The 24,973-nt window shown below is 36.5% G+C and overlaps 1 protein-coding gene across 1 annotated transcript in view; it reads left to right on the forward strand.

Annotated features, from left to right (window-relative positions):
* Positions 1-217: 217 nt before the first annotated feature.
* hs6st1b (heparan sulfate 6-O-sulfotransferase 1b) overlaps positions 218-24,973 on the forward strand; it is a 105,712-nt gene continuing 80,956 nt past the window's right edge. Inside the window, exon 1 of the mRNA XM_056450835.1 lies at positions 218-1,062. Coding sequence (XP_056306810.1) covers positions 542-1,062 — 521 coding nt within the window. The 5' untranslated portion in view covers positions 218-541. The remainder of the gene's footprint in view (positions 1,063-24,973) is intronic.

Here is a 24,973-nt window from a genome sequence, read left to right on the forward strand (position 1 = left end):
TCAATCCAAAAATATATTTTAGTTTCTTTATTTACTCGAAAATGTTAGTGCTTTTATGTGAACCAGTAGAGACAGGTCAAATTTCTGGCATCAAAAATAAACTAAAACCACAAACAGGAAACAAACATACAAAAAATCACCGCAGGCGTGAACTACAAACAAAGTATTCCCAGCCCCTTCTTCACAGTTACTAGTGTGAGCTTGATGTGTGTGTGTGGGGGAAAGTGGGTGTCGCTGTGTATAATAATTATACGAGACAAGGGAGGTATTTTCTGACGGGTGGCTTCACTGAAGACTCGACAACTCGAGCTCGGAGGACTGCAGCGCCTTCATCCGCAATAAGCGTCCCGTGAATAGATTCCAACTGGATTTTTGACAGGGGGAACCAGTCGAAATGTGGATATAATGAGTCCAAACACACACTGTCTCAAAAGCCTGAACTCTTAAGTGGACCTAAGATGATTTGTCAACGGAGAGACGAGAAGGGTGCAAGGCACCGCAGAAGCACCGCGGACTGTTGTTGTCTGAGAAATGATAACAAATGAACGACACGGAAAGGAACATGGTTGAAAGGACCAGTAAATTTCTGTTGATCGTGGTCGGATCGGTCTTCTTCATGCTGATTTTGTACCAGTACGTGGCGCCCGGGGTGATAAACTTCGGCTCCCCGCACGGGTACCTTCTCGGCGAAGAGGACATGACCATTTTCCCCACTCCGGATCCGCACTATGTGAAAAAGTACTACTTCCCTATTAAAGATCTCGAGCGCAAGATTGATTTCGAAATCAAGGGGGAAGACGTGATTGTTTTCCTCCACATCCAAAAGACCGGCGGGACCACCTTCGGGAGGCATCTGGTCCAAAACGTTCGCTTGGAGCTTCCCTGCGATTGTAGACCGGGCCAGAAGAAGTGTACTTGCTACCGTCCGAACCGAAAGGAAACCTGGCTGTTCTCTCGGTTCTCCACCGGCTGGAGCTGCGGCTTACACGCGGACTGGACCGAGCTCACAAACTGCGTCCCGGGAGTTCTCAACAAAAAAGAGAGCAAGTCGAAAAAAATTAGGTGAGTTTGTTTATTTGTTTGACCCTGCGAGTCTGCCTGGCAATCTAGAGGTTTTCAAAACATCGTCGTGAGGAGTTTATGCGAATGTGTCAAACTCACACACACTGGGTTTGTTGTTGCGTATATTGATAACATTAGGGTTTCAAACTGTTGTGTGTAAAAGTCGCCTTAGTACGTTAAATCTCCAGTCGTAAGTAAACAACAGACCATATGAATTAGTTTTCGCAGTGTAACTAAGTCAAGCTCGCATACCCTTTGGAAAGAAGTTGAATCATGAAGGAATTTGTGGCTGAAAACTTTACGTTATCGAAGTAACCAATGAGTGATTTAGCTGAAATAGTTTCTTTTCCCCCACTGTATATGTTATTTCATTTATTTATTTATTTATTTATTTATTTATTTATATGGGGATCCCCCTTGGTTTCATAGTTATTCAGGAAAAGTAAGAAAACATTCCACAAATTTACATTTTGAAAATATATTTAAGTCAATTTATTTTTCAGTTAAAAAACATGTATTTACTTTATCAGACAAACATATTTAAGTGTTTACAATTTATTCTCTTCCACATTTTAATTAGTGACATTACAAATAAATATTTGTAGGCTACATAGAATTACTGTAAAATGGCCAGGTTCAGTCAGGTTGGCTAATCTTTATATTTTTAAAATATATAATCTTAGGCATTTGTTTTGAATGGTTTAATGCTGATGATGTTTTTTCAGTTGTTAACTGGACGAAATCATGCAAGACTGGTCTGCCAACTGATCTGTCAGTTGTCCTCAGTGTTGTGGTCAGACCCAAGGGTGTAGAATAGGTATGGACGGAGGGGACAGGTCCCCACCAAAATCCAGAAATTACTGAAATGTCCGTACCAATAATTGAATCAACTTCAAAATAATGTTCCATCAACCCTTAGTATCCTACACGTACAAAAAGTCAAGTTCGTTCTGATTCCACTGTAATACTATTTACTACTGTAATACTACTGCCTTGGTTGGCTGTGCAATTAATCGAAATTCACTTTCGATTTTGGCCTCCATGATTATTCATTCATTTATTTTCTTTTTGGCTTAGTCCCTTTATGAATCTGGGGTCGCCACAGCGGAATGAACAGCCAACTTATCCAGCATATGTTTTATGCAGCGGATGCCCTTCCAGCTTCAACCCATCACTGGGAAAGCCTCCATGATTATGAGAAACTATAATCAAGATGAAACAGTTAAATTGCTCTAAATTACCCTCGATTCATACCTCCTCAAAACTTGACTGCAGTAAAATCATGTAAATTGACTTTTGCAGCATGGGATGTGGTTGTTATTTGTATTATTATTTATTTTATATTACTAAGTACTTTTATTCATATTTAAAAAAAAACGCGAAACAGAATTTGTGCTGTTCAGTGCAGCTGTAACGATGTATGTCCCCACCAATGTCAAGAGCAAATCTTCGCCCTTGGTCAGACCACACAATATCAGCCTGTTTTTGACACAGTCTGTTTAACGTAAGCTATAGTAGTGATTCATAATTGACAATGGGTGACAGGATGCAAAAAATCTATTGTTTTATCTATTATACATTGATGGCCAAATCAGAATCTACAGATAAAAGCTTGTTTTTAAAAGTTATCGGTATCAGTCCAATACGAAAATACATCATAATCTGATGATGAAATTATGGGTTTTCCACTGGTTGATCCACTTCTGCTACTATAAGGGGGTTTTGATTGGTGCCTTCCGTGCAACACGACACATTACACACACAGCAGGTGCTTGCATTAGAGTTTATTATAGAGGAAAAACAAGATGAGTTAACAACAATATCACAAACATTTTCACATTGGTTCATCCATATTTTTATCCTGTGAAGTAGAACAGCTTATGCAAGAGATATTGGTTGCTAAGGAATGATGATGTTTATGGAATAGTATACCTCATAGTACAATCGCCACATTATTCAATTCCCCTGAAGTTAATCTGAAGTTAATGTCTTAGTGGCTTCAGGTTTGAACCCAAAAATAAACCTTATGATGTCATATTTGGTGCAATATAACATTTAGAGTGTTCTTCTACCACATCTAACAGTAGAGACCATGGTGATTTAGTGAAAACTCTGGTTTCGCTTTCAAGCAGTGCTTGAACCTACAACCTTTCACTTCATAACTTCTAACCACCAAACTACATCACCCCTATTTCTACCGCATACGTCATTTCTCCAAGTTGACCGCGAAATGAAGTGGCTCAATCGTGTTTATTGTCTCAACGACCAGAAAAACCAAAGCAGTTTCTGTTCATACACAAGGAAGCTCTCCAGCTGTGTAACCAGATAACTAGTCAGACGCACAGCAGGGTGTGTTTTAGCAGGCCTGCAGGGAGAGCTGAAATAACATGCTGATATCTTTGCCGTTCCGGACAAGTTAAAGGCTTCTTTCATGACTTTCTCTCAGCGTTTGAAAATCGCCGGCGCTAAATGTGATAATGGACACCGTGACTCATGTTTCAGAGTTACAAAGTGCAAAAAGACATCCTAGAACTTGCCTTTACCTTTCACTTTCCCAGGTGCGTTTCTAGGGTTTGTCTGACTTTGCCTGGGGAATTTTGCAGAACAGCTTAGCAGCATTCCAGTATACGTTTTAGCAAATGACCAGTTAACCTCTTAAACCTCTAATTGACATAATCATGGGATAAAATGTGCACTTTTTTTCAGTGCACATGTTTTATATTCACAGGTATGAACTCCCACTTTTTGCCAGCTACATGCTAGCTTGATAAGATTTGGGAATTGCATGGATGGTTATGTCTAATCACTCAGAAAGAGGGCTTAAATGCTGGTCCAGCTAGCCTAAAAGGTACCCCACTGGCACAAGTGCATCGCACATGCCTTGGCGCTCAGGCCTAAGTGACTCGCACTACCAAGAGAGCCATCAGTTTTTACTGGCTGATCTCAATGGGCCCACACTGTCAGACAGGGTTGCACTTAAATACGCAGAGCGCCGCTCACATTCCCCTGCTGTTGACGTGTTTTCAAGATGGAATCGCCATGTGTTCAGTGACCACGAAGTGCTTCATTCTGCACAGTTTGCTAGTTATGAGTGACCCTGGGGAAGAAGTTGTTGAGGGTAAAATCTAAAAAGTTTTGCTAAAATTGTCTGAAATGTAAATATTTACATGCTAACAAGGATGATTTGATTGGGATGAATAAGTGATGAATATTGGTATTATATACATGCTATTTGGCAGTAATTAATTTTAATTTATGTGTTGGTTCAAATATATTGGATATTTAATTGTTTGTGCTGATTTTCTCGCTGTTCATTTTCATTTAAATAATTGTTGCTGCCATCTAATGTCCCACATGCATTTACATGGCATGCTAACACATTATTTGATGGGGAAACGCATTATTTTTTTAGTATTATATTTGTTATTATACAGTTATCAGTTTAAATTTAATCTGTTTTGGTTTAATATTTTTAATATTTATTTAATTGTTCATGCTTATTTCCTCGTTTCTTTTTTATTCAGATTATCGTTGCTGCCATTTAAAGTTCCTGTTCGAAAAACGTCAAAAAAACGTTTTCCAAAAATCTCACAATTTATATAAAATCTTCACATCGTTTATTAAAATAGTTGTGATTTATATGAGAAATGTTTTAAGAACTAAATCAAATATTATATGTTATTTATGTAGTTTTTGGTAGCAGAAGTTAATCAAGTATTGTTAAGCAAATCCTCAGTGTTTTGGCTTAATACTAATTAATAAAATGCAGCCGTTATGTGTTGGCTCAAGTCAGCTAAATTTCATTGAATAATATTAACTAGTACATTACCAATATTTAAAGTCCCCTTGAACCGGAAGCTGCGATCGTTATTCTTTTCATAATGTGACGCAGTTCCTAGAGAAACGGAATTTCAAATGAGCAAACAGTGGGCGTGGCTTGTTTTTTCTACCGCGGACTGAATGGACATAGTAAAGTAGGCATTTTATTCAGAAATATCAGGAAAGAGGTTTTAGAAGAGTTATTACAACCTAATAGACACCTCCTGCTCACCATTTCTGTTTGTTGTCACGTGCTCAAGAGAAATGACTGTGATTGGCCGTGAAGGTCATCGGTTCACCAAACTCACGCTGTTTACTGTGTGTAACCACAGATAGAGGGACATTGGAGCGTTTTAAAGCCGCGATTCATCGGCGGATTTCTCGTATGTCAGCGTATAGACCAGGGGTGCCCAAACTTTTTCTTATTAAGGGCCAAAAACCAAACTTGATTGAGGCTAGTGGGCCGAAGGTAAATATAGTTGGCATAGGTAATTTTCTAATTTATTTAATAATATTTGAAAAGAAAAACTTTCTTTATGTTTACTAATACAACATAATTTTATTTTTGACATTTATATAATGAACTTATAATGAATTATATAATGACATTTATATACAGTAAAAACAAAAAAATCTCATTTATAACAGAATAGAGTGACACTAGTTTTTACCTTGATTTGCTCACAGATGTCTTCTGCACAGTCCTCTATCTGTTGAGACATTATTTACATTTAAAAAAAAATCATAGTCATTCATAACGTTTAACTGAAACATGCTTTTTTTGTAGCTCAGCAATAAAACAAACAAAAAGGTTTCGTCAAATTAGAAATGACAATCTCTTTTAAAGGCATTTGCCCTGCTTTGGGCATCTTTGGTATTGACAAATCAGCTGATCAACCTGACTTTGAAACGCTCCAGTGTAGGCATGGGCCGGTATAAGATTCTGATGGTATGAGAACTTTGGATAAAAATATCATGGTATCACGGTATTGTGATTACTGGTCTAAAATATATTCTTTTTAAATCTCTGGGTAAAAAACGAAAACTTTTTTCCCCTTTGAACACAATATATTTTGTTTTAAGAAACATTTAATATGTTTTGGATCAGTAAACATGTCAGGCTAAACAATTAAAATCATCTATTGACTTCTGCTGTCTTCGTTAGTTTCAAAAACACAGATTTCTGTGCAATTTAAAACGGCATATTTGGATATATTTTAAAATAAAAGAAATTTAAATAAAAAATCTTACATATACCTTAGAAATGGTAGAGCAGAAAATTATGACGGTTTTAAAACCTTGACTTTTCCAAACCGCGGTATACCTTGAAAACGGTTATCGTCCCATGCCTACTCCAGTGTCCCTGTATCTGTGGTTACACGCAGTAAAGAGCGGTATATAAAAAATACATTCATGAATATTCAGTGTTGTATCGATCCTCAGTAACTTTTCATATAACCAAGTAATTTTTTGCATTAAACTTTTTCAGCACAGTTTTCACTCATTCATCTTTAGTAGATGCCTGACTATTGATTGTTCTAGCAACTGAGTGTCCTTCTCTAAAAGGTTTTATGATGGGGGCAGTAGCTCGTTAAGATCACCATAAACTCCACAGTAAAGACTCATTATCTGTGCTTCCCCTGGGTGATGTCTCAGTGACACACACGTATATTTGTCGATGAGAGACTGAGAGCAATTTGACTCCAGAACAGAAATAGAATAAGGTTAGTTGCAGTTAAGGAAAATATTGTAACTGATAGTTTGGTTAAGGTCTGTACACTGCTGAATAATGTTACAGCATTAGATTGCACGAAGAGCTTTTATATATAAATGACATGTTTATCTTTATGCTGACTCCTTTGAATCACCTTTGTGACTGTTTGTATACAAACCTTGTGTATCCTATTGTGTTAGTAATGCAGAATGTGAAAGTTAGTAGGCAGAACAGCTCTGTGCAGTGTTTAAAACATTTAAGCAAACTCAGCAGTGGGTAAATAATTACAAAAAAAATTCTAATAATAGCCACAAACCTGGTGCCACAAGCAATGATCTGGTTGATTGTTGACATTGTGTGGACAAAGTTTTGCAAAAAGGATTCAAATCACATGTCTAAGCTGTCCATATGTTCTAAACAGGTTTCAAAGTGCATTTTTTTTTAAAACAACACCATTATAGTCTCTGTGTAAACACCAAAATCTTGATTATGTGCGAACTGTGACGTAATGGCAATATATGTTTAGTTTATAGGCATGAGTAAATACAAAATACAGTGAATACGTGAGTCAACCGATTTTTAGGATACTCTAGCTGGACATAAACATAAACATACCCTAAAGACTTTTAATATCCATAAACACCAAGGCTGCCAATGTGAGTATAGACAACAAAATGGCAGACAGAAAAACATAATTTTTATATATATATATATATATATATATATATATATATATATATATATATATATATATATATATATATATATATATATATATATATATATATATATATATATATATATATATATATATATATAAAGCTCAAGCTTATTTTTTTTATTTGATGTGCAATGTTTTAAACTGACCAACCAATAAGGGGCCATTCCCACAGAACATGTCTTTGCTTGTAAAAAAGTGAGACACCGCACTCTGGAATGGTTTTAAAAGCACAGTGTAGAGCACAAATCTATCCAAACACAGCTACTAAGTGGCAGTAAACAGAAACTTGCAACGTTTGCCCTACCTTCATGTTCATCTGATTGGTCTACTGCTTTGGAACTGATACTAACGAGTGGCGTTGTGGGAAAAGTAGTGCATTGGAAATGAAAAATCTGATTCATTGTTCATGTGCCTTCACCTGTTGAAATTACAGTAAAACATGACATAGTGACACTCAAGCACAAGTAGCAGAGCACACACAAATTGCAGATCAAGTAGGATACAATGATGAGTTTATTTCACTTAATTTTCTTTTATGGCTTCTAATTTTTTTACTATAAACTTTTGACCAGGTGTTTGTGCTCTGTAGTGGAGGAGGTTAAACAGAATGTAAAAATATTAATTGATAAATACACAGTGAAAACCGGGGTACCAACTTGTGTACCAGGGTATTTCTATATTTCATTTAGTGCTATCTAATATCAGGGAGTGATTTTGCACGTTCATTCAGCTCATCAGCAGTGAAAATGGCTTGTTCATGAATGTTGAAAAATGCTGGAGATAAGCAAGAGCGATCCCCTTAACATCCCCTTGTACACAAGGCTAAATCTATGCCATTTAAAAGCTATTTCTATTGCTTAGTCTGATCAAATTTCTACAGCAATTATCAAGCCAAACTTTTTGGGTTATAAACATATCTGTCAACAATCCTGTTGTGCAAAAATGATTTAAATCACATGTCCATCAAATCTGTCAAGCATGTGTTTACATTGAAAAAAAATGGAAATGTAGTGCATTGGAAACAGATTCTGTGTGAATGAGCCCTAAATATTGACACACTTGTTCATGTACCTTCTGAAGTTACAGTAAAACATGACTTGGTGGCGTTCAAGCACAAAACAGTCTAGCCGAGCACACACAAATAGCAGTTCATGTAGAATCCAATGGTGAGCTTAATTTTACTTAATTTGCTTTCATGGCTTCTAATCTTTTACCGTAATCTTTTGACAAGGTGTTTGTGCGCTTTAGTGGAGGAGGTTAAACAGAATCTGAAAATATAAAATAATAAATACACAGTAAAAATACAGGGTACCACCTTGAGTACCAGGGCATTTCTCTATTTCATTTAGTGCCATCTAGTGTCAGGGAGTGATTTTTCACATTCACTTGGCTCAACAGCAGTGAAAATGGCTTGTTCACGAATGTTGAAAAATGCTGGAGATAAGCAAGTGCGATCCCCTTAAATCTATGCCATTTAAAAACTATTTCTATTGCTTAAGTCAAGTTAAATCAAATTTAAACCGCAATTATCAATCCAAACCTTTTGGGTTATAAACATAACTGTCAACCATCCTGTTTTTCCTGGGAATCTCCTGTTTTTTACAATTCTATCTCGCCATCATCCGGTAAAGGTATTTTCCTGTATTTCTCCCATATTTTTAATCTTTCTATGAAGGGTGGCAATAAACATTACAAAGAACTGATCCTCCCTAGATGCAGCCCATACAGTCGAACCATCAGGGGATGTCGTGTGCTCTTTAATGTGAATCTGCTCTGTGCTTTCTTTTTATTTAGTCATGAAAACACTTTGAAATAAATATATAAATGGTGGGATTCCTTTCTTTTCCATTACAGGCGCCATCACCCCTCCTATGCAATCCTGAAAACAGTCAGTTCATGTAGCAGTGCGTGACTATCAGATGCGCTCCATTTTGATAAATAGATGCTGTTTTCCAAGCGGATTCTGTACACGCGATTTGAAGAGAAGCTAAAGTGGACACTTTGGGTTTTGGAGGTGTGTTTGAACAGACATATGCACATACTACTAATAATAATAATAATAATAATATCAAAACATGTCGATCCTGGTGGGTTTTGATTTAAACACAACAAATTTTATTTAAAAAAAAAAATAGAAAAGCAATCGAATGCTTTCATTATAGATCTGTGCATTTTTAAAGTGACACCTCTGGTATTTAATGTAATCAAACTAAAAATCTAAATGAGAGATTTATTCGCTGCTCTTTAATCAGAATGTTTAAATTATACAGTGAAGAAAGGGTTAATGAGATATCTCTTATTTTCACATCCCAATGTTGACAGGTGTGGTTATAAATCATATCAGTAGCACACTACATTCATATTACATGCTTCATACTGCATTCAGCAGCACTGAGCATTTTGAAGAAGACACATTCTGCTTTGCCCTTAACCCATCACCCACACAACTTGTTAGTTTTCACCTAAGCAAACAACTATTGACATCTTTAAGCCCAATCTGTCTGTAGCCCCTGGCAACAGACTGTTTACATCGTCTGCATGTCATAAAAGTTGCTTATCTTAACAATTACTGCATCTAAAAGCCTGACGGCATCCATAAACCTCACCATTATCGGATAATTAGATTGATGCAGTAATGCTATTTGTTAATCTATATGTTACTTAAGTAGGAGCACACCTTTCTTCTTCCTGGCCTGATGTGCAGTTCAAAGTGGAGGTGTGATGAAATACTGGCTGTCGTGGATCTGGATCAGTCGGGATGGTGACAGATTTAGACAGAGCTGCTTTTGTGCTAAATTTGGGTCTCAGGCTCCACTGGGAAACTGTTCAGGGATATTATGTCTAGGTAAGGTCTCTTTGTTGCTTGATCGGATATAAGAGGATTTGTTCTGGTCATAAATGCTGATAATCAGTACAGCAGATCTTGTCTGATTTTCCACCACAGACATTATGAAACTAGCATGTAGCAGGGGTTGATTATGAATTGTTTTGGTTTATTCATGGTGTTTGTGACGTTCTGTGAGAAATACTGAGCCCACCAGTGGATTTTTGTGACCCTAGTGGGCTCAAACAGCTGTTAAAAAGCTTATAGATGTGGAGGTCATGTATAAATAATGAACTTTTGCATGTTAAATGGGGCTGTAATACATGTGTAAATTGCCAAATAAATACTAGTGTAAATGGGGGTTGAAATATTTTGAGCTTGTCCACTTTTGTTCACCTGATTGCAATAAAACATAGTATTCACGCTTTATTGCAAAGAACCAAACCTATCAATGCACCGATATGGACATTTGAGTAAATACTAATAACCAGTACTTAATTACATTTGCTGATAACCAATGTATGTACATTACCTGACAAAAGTCTTGTCACCTATCCAAGTTTTAGGAGCAACAAATAATAACTTGACTTTTAGTTAATCATTTGGTATCAGAAGTGGCTTGTATAAAAGATAATGCTTATATCTAGATTACCTTATTTTAGCAAAATAAAATATGATCATGCCTTGATTTACAGTATAGAATATAAAGTCATGGTGCAGTGGAAAAAGAATTAATATTGTGAATGAATTAATGAATAAAACACTATTAAAAAACATTTAAATTGACTAATGTGTGTTTAAATAAAAAAAATATATAATAATAAACATTATTATTGAATTTTAAATTACAGTCATCTTTCCAAAGACATCCAATTTTTATCTGTTCATTTATAAAGCAATCAAAAGGAGATCAGACTTTTTATAAAGACTCTGCTTTACCTGTTCAAGAACAGGGGCCTCATGTATCAACGCTGCGAACGCACAAAAACTTTGCGTACGCCAGATTTCACGCTCACGTTTGGATTTACTAACGATGAAATGAACGTGAGAATGTGCGTTGGTTCAAGCCAACTTCATGTCTGACGTACGTGCATTTCTTGTGTGTGTTTGTTTTATTTCCATTGGCGACTCCTAGAGGCAATTATGTTAAATTGCACACTACAAAGTATCTTTGAGCCGTGCAATCGCAGCTGTATGGGACGGGATCATTCGCATGTCTAGCAGATTTATAAGGTTTCCATACTATGCAGTTGACCAGCCAAACATTAAAGTGCAATTTTCAGTGATCGCCGGTTTTCCCAATGTAATCTGAGCGATCGACTGCACGCACATTGCAATAAAGGCGCCATCTGAAGACAAATTTGGATGAATCAGAAACATTTCCATTCAATAAATCTGCAAATAATATGTGATGCTCAAATGTGCTTAACATAATACACACACTTATTAATGATTCCTACTTGTCTTCCTCGTGATGAAGAGTAGGCAAAATCTGATATGTAGTGGGGTAAAAAAGAAGAATGAGTTCATCAGACGCTGGGTTCGAACCGAGTCCATGATCGAACGTGTCAAAACATGTTGCCATGCTTTACAAGCTACGCCACTCACGCTGCTAAAGACGCTACAAAACGCTACAAAATTTTACACCTTTACATCAGACCATTTCTTTTTTAATTCACTCACAGTGCGATGTTCAGACCCAACTGCATTAACCGCATCAGCTAAACTCTCCCACTCTATTTTTTTCTTTTGTTATTAATTCCGGAGGACAAACTTGCAAATAACGCAGTTTTTCTCCGGTCTACCTCTGATAGGAGCATCTCCAATTCTCATTTTGTTCAAATTTTCTCTTTTTGCTTGCTTTTGCCATTGCTTTTTCGTTTGGTTTTGCCAAAGTAGAGTCATTAGCACAGTGTTTCCCAACCCTGTTCCTGGAGGCACACCAACAGTACATATTTTGGATGTCTCCCTTTTCTTACCAATTAACTTCAGGTGTTGGAGTCTCTTCTAATGTTCTGATGAGTTGATTCAGGTGTGTTTAATTAGGGAGAGGTTGAAAATGTGAACTGTTGGTGTGCCTTCAGGAACAGTGTTGGGAAACATTGCATTAGCATATTCATATGGGGGAGGAGGCAGGGAGGGGTTTTGCGCTCGTGCACGTGCGCTCAGTTTCACGTTAATTCGGATGTACAAAGAGAATATGCGTGGGATTCCACGTACGCAGTGTTTCATACATCTGAATTTTTTACTGCATACGCACATTTACAGCTTTGTGCGTACGCAATGTTTTTGTATGATTTCAACGCAAGTCTTCATACATGAGGCCCCAGGTCTTTAGGTATTTTTCCATACCAAAGCTATAACACGTTTGCTTTTATAAAGCTGAAATCTATATGTTTGTTTTTGTTTGCATTTACTGACACTTTTTCAGGATATATACTGTATGTAGTGAACAGTTTCTCCAGCCATTTTACAGACCCCACCAAGCACCTTTTAATAATTAATTAGTAAGTGTTGAACTATGATATAACTATAATCATGTTGCTCATTATAAATACATTAATTAACATAGACAAATGGAACCATATTGTAAAGTGTGACCAGAAAAATCTGCAGTTGTTTGTATTTTAGTAAGGTAACTGCTAAACATAACCTGCCAAAAATGTAAAACAATAGGCAATGCCAAGGAAGGGTCAAGAAACCAATCAAAGGTCATGAATAGAGACTCAATGGGTGAATCCTCGTTGCCGCACTGGTGTAATCTTAAAAAAGGTGTAATAATATTGGTGCTTGGCTGCAGGATGTGATTTAGTGTGAGCCGGAGAGACAGGACAGCAGCCTGTGAAGGAACAGGCCAGCGGAAAGCCACTAACTACCTGTCCACAGAGACAAATGAGGGCCAAATTCTCTCAGACTTTCCTCCACTCTAATTTTTTTTTTCACTGTGCTTATTGCCTTTCTCGCTGTATCTACTCCTCTGTCTTTCTGTAGCACTCACTTCATAGCTTCTCCAGAGCGCGACTGAAGTGTCTCTTTTAATGTGAAACTGCGCAATAATAAGCATCTTTTGTTGTATTGCTTGCTTAGTAAATTGACGGCACTCTAGGGGGAAAACTATATAAATTGAGGTTACCTGGCATGTGGGTTTAATGCAGAAGTCTGGAGCTCTTAAAGGCATGGATTTCCTGTAGCAGGCATGAAACTGGATGAGCTCTGGATGAGCAGTGGTCTGTGGCGGCGGTGAGAAACAGGAGGTCCGTCGCTAAATTGAATCAGATGTTGTCAGGCTGTGATGGCTCACGGTTCACTGAGAGCCACTCAGACACACTTTGGAGGTAATTGGAGGACTTTTCTGTTCAACCTCACTCATTCTTTTGGTGAATTTTTTTTTATCTTCAAGATATGGTACCACTGTTGTTCTGCTATTAGTCTGATTTTACACAGAAATCCCAAATCAAAACCTTTTAAATCTCATGGTGTTGAATTCCTGTGTTGCTGTTTGAAGTCCTTATTAAAGTTTACTCATCAAGAACCAAATGGTTTGATTTTATCTAAAATTTGAAGTGAATAGGACATAATTATTCATGTGTAGTGGAACAAATAGGTTAGCTCAGATTTGTTTCACTTATTTTTATGATCTTGTTATGTCAAAATAATTTTTTTTTGCAGTGATGTATACAAGATTACACTATTGGTCCCAAAAGAACCTTTTAATGAGCCGTTGTTAAAAAAAGAATCATTTGCTCATGGTGAAGATGATCTTGATGAACCTTAAAAGACACTTTCCCACACAATTATTTGTTCAATGGAAAGGTTACAATAATTTTAAAGGTTCTACGTAAAACTAAGGCTTTTCTGACAGATGATTAATTTGAATTAAAATGCAATTGTGATTATGGTGATTAGTTGTCTTCATTTTTTTCTTGAAAATTTGTTTGCGTTTGGACTTTGTCATACATTTTTGTGTACTTTACAAATTATTGTTTCATATAACAATGAGAAGATCATATAACCATAGATAGACCATTATATATTTACATAATAAACTTTTTTATGAGGGTGGGCAGCAACATTTTTTTCTTTTTGCTTCCAACTCATTTTTTTTCTACTCTGAATACAGTTTAAATATGACTAAATTCTGATTTTGTTTGTTCATCACAATCTGAAAAATCTAATAAGTTTTCATTATTTTTTTAACGCACTGTGGAACAGATTGTGTCAGGTATGTAGTGTCAGTTTTACACGTCATGACCACTGACTAAATTTCTGATGTAAAGATGCATAAATTGGTTAAAATCTCCAAAATTTCTGGGAGATGTGTGTATCTCTAGTGTTTCCTCTAGGATTTTTTTCCAGCTGTGGTGGCAGGCCTTCTACACAGATCTTTCAAATTCCTATGGTGTTATTTCAATGACCAACTCGAGATCGCATTCATCTAATACGAGCATGCAAATTTCTTCTGTTCGTGCTCAACTTATTGTATGCCCTCAAATATACGCTGCTCAAGTGCAGATTTTCTTGTGCGCTCAAAAATAAACACTGTGTAACTGTGTAACTCAAGTGCAATTTAGGGCATTTGTGTAACGATTATGTCTCCAAAGTTTATTAGATTTGCTAGGAATATTTATGAATGTCTCCAATAGACCTACAGAGTGGCATTGATGCATCCTGAAGTAAAGTGAAAAGGCCACAAACTCCAGCAAGATAAAGTGATTGTATGCAGAAACACAGACCGTTATCTATAAATAAAGTATAATTGTGGAAACTGTGTTCATCATAACTGAAAGCTACGTCCTGTTTGCTGGCCTCACTCATCGCAAAGCCCTGTCAGTCAGTCAGTCAGTCAGTCAGTCAGTCAGTCAGTCAGCATGCAACCTTAAAGTGTTAAACAGAAATGCACAGCACTACTACGATTACAGAAAAGTTTGCTCTATTTTAAATCACTTTCCTTTTGATATGTTTTGGTGCAATTTATAACACGCTATAAAAAAAAGAAAAACAACAACAATTAAAGGTTTTGAATGAAAATCTGTATGGCGGGGATGAATTTTGGTGTGTCGCCCCGCAATGGAAGAATGAATGTAAAACCATAATCACATTCTTTAATGATCAGCCTAAAAACAAAAAAGAAAACCATTGGGTTTACAGCTATGACAATGAGCACTTATTATGGTCAATTAACCTCAATTTTAGGGTCAATTAACCTTTGAATTTTCAAAATGTCTTCCTAAAACACATTTAACAAGTGAAGATGACATTCTGGAATCAATTATTATTTAAATATTTTTAAAATTCATTATTTTTAAATGCTGGTCTGTTATTATAGGGCCACTGACTGCACATTGCCTTGCTTTATAAATCAACCTTTGGGGCATCACTTTGAGTTTATTACATCTCTAGTATTATGTTATTGGACCAGTTCATCAAAACACAGCAAATCTCAGCCCTTTTGTTTTGTATAACTCTAAAAGTAAACATGTTTTTGCACATTTATTGGACATTGCACAATAATGTGGCTTTTAAGCTTGCAAAGTTCAAAGGCTTAGGTGTTTGTGTGTAGCTCAGTATTAAGGTCAGTTGGTCAGGGAATGCACCTAAACCTTAGGACGTCAGTTGTGTCAGTGGCCGCACATTGCATGATAGCACAGCATCCAGCCACATCCCTGCGAGCCGGGACAGCCTTAGTGTGTTAATCCAATCAGATCAGCGGGGATTAAAGGCCGTTGTCTCCAAAGAAGACCATGGAGTTATGCTAATCTCTTTAGCGATGTGCTGGGGCCAGAGCGTCTCTCTCTCTCATGAGAGGCAGACAGACAGTTGGTACCCATGTTGACATGGGGTTATCTCATAAAAGAAACATTCATGATGATATGGCATATTTTTGGACTACTGGGGTTGAGAGTGAAGAACCTTTAAAATGAGAAAATATCCGAATGATTTATCGTTTAACGAGTGATTCTTACAAATAATTTTTTTTGCTACGGTTGTGCCAGAGTTTTTGAGTGCCGAAAACGAAGCGTTTTAAAAACGCTGAAGAGGCTGGGGGATGGGGGAAAACAGAGGTGTGTCTGCAGACATTCATTCTTTTTCTCAATATTAAGTGCACAACGTTCAGACTTGCATTCTTTCCTTGTAAGTTAAGACTTCGCAAGTTTGATATTGAAAACAAGCTCCCATGGACACGTCGGGTAAATCTTCAAAGGGAACAGTGTACTTTATAACCTCATTCACATCACCCTGACTGTTTCACTATCTAAACAATAAAATGACAACATGATATACGGAATTGCCTATTTTCATTTTGATATTACAACTTAACAGACACCAAAAATGTTGAGGCGTCATGTAGCTACATCTATATGACCGCCATCTTTACTGTATGCATATTTTTAACAAAACGGAGCCTATAACAATGCCTCCTTTCATTTTCATTGAAAAATACAAAACATACCCTCTCTTTTACTGAATATCATCAATAATGGCCATTATAAAACTATAACGTACAATAAGTTTATACATTATAGGAAATATAGGCAAGCAATCAGTCAATTGTGGAGAATCAATGTCTGTAGTTGCATAAATGAATATATTAACTTATCTTTGCGCTCAGCCAAAACACGTTTCCTGAGAACAAGTAACAGATTCAAAAGACCGAAAAGTCATTAGATAGAGATAAGATAAATTAAATTTCACGTTTAACAACTACAGTGATATAAGATCCAGCGGTATATCCTTGTTGAACTGTCCGACGTGCGCTGCTCTCACGTGGGGAGGTGTGCTCAAAGCACCCGATGACTGCCTGGAGCTCGTTTTAAAACTAAAACGTATTAGTGTAAGCGGGGCCTCAGTGGCTGTTAAAATGCATTCGACCACAGTTACTTCATCAATGTGGTTGAAGGCATTGTCAACCAGTCATTTAAAGAGAGAATTTTCAACATGTTTACACCTTTATACTGTAGTTTTCCTCTTAGGATTGAAGCGAAAAAAAGATTCATTGTATAATTAGGTAAAAACTGGGGCATTGATTCATATATGGATCCATTAAAGAACCAAAATGATATTGGTCGGATTCTTTTGCAATTTTCCACCACCTACAATAGGGGCTTTTCCACCATGGGAGCTTTTTCACAGTTCCCGGTGAAAGTACCTACTCTTTGACATTTGCATTTATGTTTATTAATTTAGCAATTATTTATTTAAAAAACACTTAAAATCACCAGAAAGCTCCAATAAATAGATGCCATGACAACTTACCCATATGAGACACACTCAGAATTGCACGATATATCCACAGAAACATGGTGTGTTTATAAAAAGTGTGCATATGGAGAGGAAACTAATGTGTCTTTGACAGGTGGTTTGTCAAACCCACTCACCAGTGGGAACTTCACAATGAAATATGGATTGATTTTAAGGGACTTTTACACTAGAGGGACTTTCACAGTTCTGAAAATTATTGGTGGTAAGTACCAAATTTGTATAATGTTCACATGGCAGGAACGCCATTTGGAGGAACTAAATTAGCTTATATTTTAGAGCAGGGACCAGGATATTAAGTGAACTCTGACAAAACATTCTGACAGATAATGTTAGTTGGACCTTACTGTTGCCTTTGTCTGGAGTGCTGTGCTCATTTCTTACTTTCAATGCTTTGTAGCACCACAAGTTACCATATGTCTTCTCGTTGCTTTTCAATTACACATCTTATAATTTATGAATTTTGAATTTTTAAATAGAATGGCCCCTTGAGATGAACCATCTCATTTCCTAGGGGGTCCCTAAGAAGTACATCAATCAAACAGAGTACATCATGTCATAACAAACATACAGCTAAACAAAACAAACAAGCAGCACACTTCATCTGAAACACTTCCCACAGTCTAAAGCCTAAGCAAACAAAAACATATAACCGAAAGTACAATTTGATATACAATTAAATAATAAGTGTTTAAATTGGAACCAATATTAATTACATTTATTTAATTTATTTTTAATGTGCATTTCATCTCCATGAAAGCCACCACACAAAACAAGAACACTAATATCATTTATTTCCATAATTTCTATTTACAGTCAAGCCTGAAATTATTCATACCCATTTTTTTCCACATTGATGCCATATTCGTCATCACCTTATTATCTTTTGAATGAAGCCAATGTAATTTCCAGTCAAAAAAACTTGCTGGTTGAATAAAAGTTACTGTAAGTCAGAATTTGCCAGGGATATGAATAATTTTGGGCTTGACTGTATATTCTATAATATATTTGTACTGTTAAAAGAACCTAAAGTTAATGTTATAAATGAATGTGTTTCTGGATGTAATCACACTATCATCTGCAGTGTTCAATCAGCTGAATAGTTGGGATGTGTTAGTGACGAGAATATTGTGATGATACAAGGAGTTGAGTATATAATCAATTGCATTGTTCCAACCAAACTGTATACACCAATGATTAAAGACAATCCCTTATCATCTGCTTGTATGCCTGTATAAAGACTGGCCTCAAAGGGCTTCCCTTCAAGCAACCAGAATGAATCCTTTTGTGTTTCTTCTGTGTAGTTCCCTTGCTGCGAGACTGTTAAATCTTTAAAAACGAATCTTCCTGGGTCTTGGAATAATTTTTATCCTGACAACACTGCTTTAGTCACAGTGTCTTCTATTTCACTTTTTTTTTTAAATAAAATTTTATTAAACAGTCCAAATGTATTTCCATGTTCTTTAATACTCTGTGGAAGGTGTAGGACCAACAAAAGTTCTTCCAGTCAAAATGTTTTCTGTCCATTGAATATTTAATGAGGTATAGTATTGATGTTGTCTAGTGTGCATTAGTGGTGTAACGGATCACAAATCTCACGGATCACGTTATGGTTTTTAAGTCACAGATTGGAGCATTTTTCAGATTAGCCAAAAAGGCGAGGAGACAAATGTAATTTGCTTTCCATTCATTACAAAAACACTACTTCAAGACACTTGGTTTTAACAAACAGAACTTGGATTCTGTAAATTTATTAAAAATAAAATGAAGAAATGATCAGCTGAATAAAAATAAATTGTAAAATATTTAGCACTGTGAGAAATTCACTGTTACTACTATTGTTGCTGATAACGCTAAATAAATCTGACATTATAATTTGTACAACCCATATTTATTTTTAGTCTCATTTTAAATAAATGTAAAACTTCATGTTTCATTGCTAAATGTAGGCTATCAATTTTTAAGAATTTTTAGTGGCATATATTTGATGGCTGGTTGTTGCCACCTTTTTGGCTAAATAACATAATTTCTGCCTACAGCTTTCATTTTTGAGCATATGAGGGTGATTTTAATTCATATACATCAGTGGTTTTATCCAAAATATAAACTGTTATCACAGTACTTATGCGTTATTTGTTTGTAACATCATAACTCAAAATACTGAAGACTGAATCTCTTTCTTGATGTTTTGTGTTTTTCAAACACAGATTTGAATGCAGCAATTCGAAGGATTAATAAACATACAAATCACCATCATTTATAATTTGTTGCGTGTGTGTTAAAATCCCGATCTTTTAATGATTAATCATGCTGCTTACACTGAATGCATCATTGCAGGCTAAATAAGTAGTGACAGAAAACACCTTTAATAACCTAAGAAACCCACCACATCCCGAAAAACCTACCACAACTTCTTTCGTCATCATTATATTTTACAGAAAAGCCTAAATGCTTTTATACATGTGATTTGAATGAGGCAAAAGGTGACCTCTCTGTGATTGTTACATTTACATTTACATTTAGTCATTTAGCAGACGCTTTTATCCAAAGCGACTTACAAATGAGGACAAGGAAGCAATTTACACAACTATAAGAGCAGCAGTGAACAAGCGCTATAGACAAGTTTCAGGTGTGTAAAAGTCTAAGAAGCAAAACATTAGTAGAAAAATTTTTTTTTTTTTTTTAGAGAGAGAGAGAGAGACAGTTAGTGGTATAGCCAGAGAGGCAATTGCAGATTAGGAGAGAAAGTGGAGACTAAACAGTTGCGTTTTTAGTCGTTTCTGATGTAGTTAGGGAGTTCATTCCACCAACTGGGCAGATTGAATGTGAGAGTTCGGGAAAGTGATTTCTTCCCTCTTTGGGATGGAACAACGAGGCGACGTTCATTCACAGAACGCAAGTTTCTGGAGGGCACATATATCTGCAGAAGTGAGAGCAGATACGAAGGAGCACAGCTAGAGGTCACTTTGTAAGCAAACATCAGAGCTTTGAATTTGATGCGGGCAGCAACTGGCAGCCAGTGTAAACGGGTGAGTAGCGGAGTGACATGTGCTCTTTTGGGTTCATCAAAGACCACTCGTGCTGCTGCGTTCTGAAGCAGCTGAAGAGGTTTGATAGAACTAGCTGGTAGCCCGGCTAGCAGAGAGTTGCAATAGTCCAGTTTGGAGAGGACAAGAGCTTGAACAATGAGTTGAGCTGTAGGTTCAGATAGGAAGGGTCGGACCTTTCTGATGTTGTAGAGTGCGAATCTGCAAGATCGAGCAGTTCTAGAAATGTGGTCAGAGAAGTTCAGTTGGTCATCAATCGTAACTCTCGTAATCGTAAGGCTTTTTACCATTTTGGATGCAGTGATGGTTGCTCCATCCATCTGGATTGAAAAGTTATGGTGAAGAGTCGGGTTGGCAGAAACTTCAAGCATTTCCGTTTCCATTACAAATTTAGGATTTAATATACATTAATATACATGTTTAAGAAATGTATTAATTCGTGGGTCACGAATGTTTGAATCGTGATCCGTGAACTGTGTGTTTCGAACCGTGATCCGTTACACCCCTAGTGCGCATTCATTCTTTTAGGAGATATGGCTTTGGATGGCCATTTGCAGGGTGGGATGTCTTTAAGTGCTAACAGGCTAACATTAGCATTTTCCAAAATAAGTTACTTCAGAGTTTCTTTTGCAAATGCAACCAGTAAAGTGGTACGTGGAAAAATTAGTTCTCAAGGGAATAGGCTTGGTTGTTAGCTCCTCTAAATAAGTTCCGATAACTACCCAGTGCAACAAAGTACTTGACTCAATCCTCGGCTTGTAACAAACTCGAATGTCCTTTCTAAAATGTGAAACTCATGGCTGCACCAAAGCGAGCAACTCTTTTATTTCTTGTTCAGCACGAAAGTTGAAATTGATGCTTACAAATGCGTCACACTTTTAATGGCAAAAAGTCCTGCTCGAATACGCCCTGCACCGCCTCAGCGACTAGATGACTGATCTTCACATCATTTGCAGGGGACTCAGTGCTGTATGAAATTGAATTCAGGGAAAGCGAAGACCGCAAGATGAGGATTTAGAAGCTGATCATTGTATTCTACGAGGGACAAAAAATGTAATCAGTTACTCTCTTTGAGGCTTAAAGCGAAGCAAACACGCACTGTCTTTGCCTCAGAAGAAGTACACGAAAATTCAGTCTGTCTGTCAAATAAAAGTGATTTCTCATGATGGTCGTCCCTGTCGTTCTCAAGGACATGAGGGGGATGAGGAATTCTTTTGAGGACAATCATGACAGTCTTGCTTTTTTCAGTATTAAATCAATCAGATTGCCTTGAACTTTGATTTCCCAGACCTCTTTTGTCTCGGTGTGTTAAGATGTCTGCTGTGAATGACATTTCACTTAGCACGTTTTTTTGATCTATATAGGAAGTGGGCCATCCTGCTCCCAGATTGATGCTCTACAAGGGCAAATTACAAGGTAATGAGTGGTTAGCAGGAGACACTCTTTAATTACGGCTTGATGGTCTCGAGTGAGTCTGAAGGACAGCTATGGATTATAGTGTGCTTGTTTGCGCGTGTCTGGATGTTTCAAGTAGCGACTGGTCACCGTCTCACACTTTCTCTCGTATTTTTAGTCGATTCCAAATCTGGAGGCCCGTCTCAAGGCGGACTAATAATAGCCAAGGGGCCTATTATGACAGTGACGTGCAATCTGTCTCTTTCTGCTGAATGGCCGGCAGGGCGCGAGTAGACTGCAGAGATTCAGCTCATGCTTGCTGAGATCGCCTCATTAAAACGTGCTCTTATTAAAACATGTGAAAACGGGTGATGAAGGAGAGCGGTTTGAGCGGGAACGATGACAGAATCAAAGCTGTGACCAAATGGTGCTTCCCAGTGGGATTTCATTATCGAATTGTCAAGCACATGTCAACATATTTGCACATGCACTCTTAGTGGTGTGTAGGACTTTTTTCTCCTTTGCTTTTTATGGGTATGTTTGGACGTCATCGGTGACACTGGGCAGCACATGATGTGTTACCCACAACTGTGCCCACACAGAATCGTCACCGATTTGTTTTTCAGTGCTAATTGTGAAGGAAAATAAGCTGAATTTTTTTTGTGTGTGTTCAATAATTTTTTTTTTACATTGCTAAATTAATTTATTATTAACAAGAGTCCAAACAGTGTCTTTTTAAATAGTTTTCATTAATTGAGATAAAACATTAAGTATAATAGTGTTACCTAGGGCAATATACTGTCGGGTGAAAGAGTATTTTTCCTGGAAATAATATTTCTAAAGGCGCTGTTGACATGAAATTGAACCAGATTTTGGTAAAAGCCAAATAATACAAACATAAAATTATGACAAGACAAAAAAATAATAAAAAAAAATTGTTATGTGTAATAACAATGGAATGACACAAGGATAATGTACTGAAAAGGGTTGGGTAATGTCGACCAATTTGGTATCATACGATGTCTAATGCGAAACATCGCGATGGACGATGGCATCATCGTCATAGGCTGAGGTGAATTATTTATTTAGGAATAATTAATTCATTCATAACGAATTAATTTTTTGTAGCCTACCCATAAACAAATCATAAATAAATAAAGATAAGTTACACACAAATTACCATCTGTCAATTACTTTTTTCCGCGTGACTCTGGCATGAATAGGCAGAGTGATCTGTGCCATTATAATGTAGTCGACAAACTTGGCTGGTATAAAAGGTGCCCAACCAACAGTATCTGAGGTTTTCGCTAAAATTACCAAGTACTGAAAGTGAAAGATTGAAGCGGTGTACTGACACTGTGACACGTTACCTGATAAATTCAAAAGTCAGAAGAGTCATTAGATAGAAACAAGATTAATTAATTAATTAATTAATTAATTAAATATCACGTTAGTGAGAAATATAACTATAGTGAGACGCGATCCAGCGGTACATCCTTGATAAACTGTCCGACGTGCATTGCTTTCTGGAGCTCAGACGAGCGCATGACAATGTGTGTGTGTGGTCTTGTGATGTGTGTTTTCAGGAATGCTGAACTGTTCAGAAATGCTAGGTAAAACGCAGTGTGGATGTGGATCATTTTAGTTCTAAAATTTCATTTTAAAACTAAGACGTATTAGTGTAAAATGGGCCTGAGTGTATTTTTCATGAGCGGGTTTGCGACAGGGGCGGGGCAGAGGATCTGCGATGCGGGCTCAGCATCCTGTTGTCTATCAGCCATCGGTGATTGGACATCGTCTATCGACCCAACCCTAGTACTGAACTACTGAAATGTATTTTTTTTTTGGTAATGGTAGTGTAAAGACACCTCTGATATGGAGAATAAAGTCACATGGATTGCTTGGGTGTGATTTTGTTTTTGTTTTTTCCTTTTTTCCCCACAGACGTTAACAGCGTGTAAAAATCTTGATGGTTCTGTGGGTCTCGACTATCAAATCTGATCTTTCATTTGTATTTTATATTGAATTCAAGTCAGGTGATTGGCTGGGCCATTCTCCAACTTGATTTTCTTTTTCTGAAACTATTTGAGAGTTTCCTTGGCTGTGTTTTGGATCATTGTCTTGCTAAAATGTCCACCCTGGTTTCATCTTCATCATCCTGTTAATGTAGATTGACTGAAGCAGCTAATATTGATTTACAATGAGGAAGGTAAGAGGGTTGCTGAAGAACTACTGAGAGATTTCAGCTGCTCTCTGGGCTTTTACTGCCTTTCTACAGCATCCTTTCTTTATGTTTTCAATACTTTTTTCCTTTGTCATTTCATTTTATTACACATAACTTAATTTGTAAACAAATGAATATTGTTTTCTTTGAATATTTGGATTTTTTTGGTTGTTACCAACATCTGTTGAAAATTTTAAGTCAACGGCACCTTTAGAAACATGTTTTCTGGTGACATGTTGAATACTTATTTCCCCCGCTGTATTGTTAACATGAATAAATTGCAAATCATAATAGATTTATTTTTATTCCAACATTTAAAATGCAACATGTTAATGAGTGGGCATGGCTAACACCCATGCAGAGACAGAGAGAACTGCCAAAAACCTGTATTTACATGTTTATATTTTAATATTTAATTTTTTTTTTTCTCTTTTATGTAAGTGGCCTTTATTTTAAAGCTGTGAATGTTAATTAAGGAGGGTTTTCAATAACATGGTTTATTTTACACTACATAATATAGTTTGTTGTTATTTAAAGATTACTCTTAAGTTCATATTTCATATACTATATTTATCAAGGTCCAATTAAAAGGAAAACATAATTAAATTGGGTGATTTTCATTTCAGTATTGTTTAAGTTTACTTAATATAGAAAGTAACTATGGAATTTTCTTAAAAACTAGTGTCTAATTAAATAACTACATCATGAAATACATATTTACCTTAAAATAAATTACTCATACCATGAAGTAGAATTTAAAAAATGAAAACGAAAACTGACAATCTATAAAGCTAATTCAAAATATTAAGGAATACTGCAATACTATAAAAATAATTAAACCCCACATTGCCTAGCAGTCAATATACTACTTCTATTATTGCTGATTTCATGCAGAGAGACCCACAACTGA

The sequence above is a fragment of the Danio aesculapii genome, chromosome 24, assembly GCF_903798145.1.
Source record: "Danio aesculapii chromosome 24, fDanAes4.1, whole genome shotgun sequence".
Taxonomy (NCBI): Eukaryota; Metazoa; Chordata; class Actinopteri; order Cypriniformes; family Danionidae; genus Danio; species Danio aesculapii.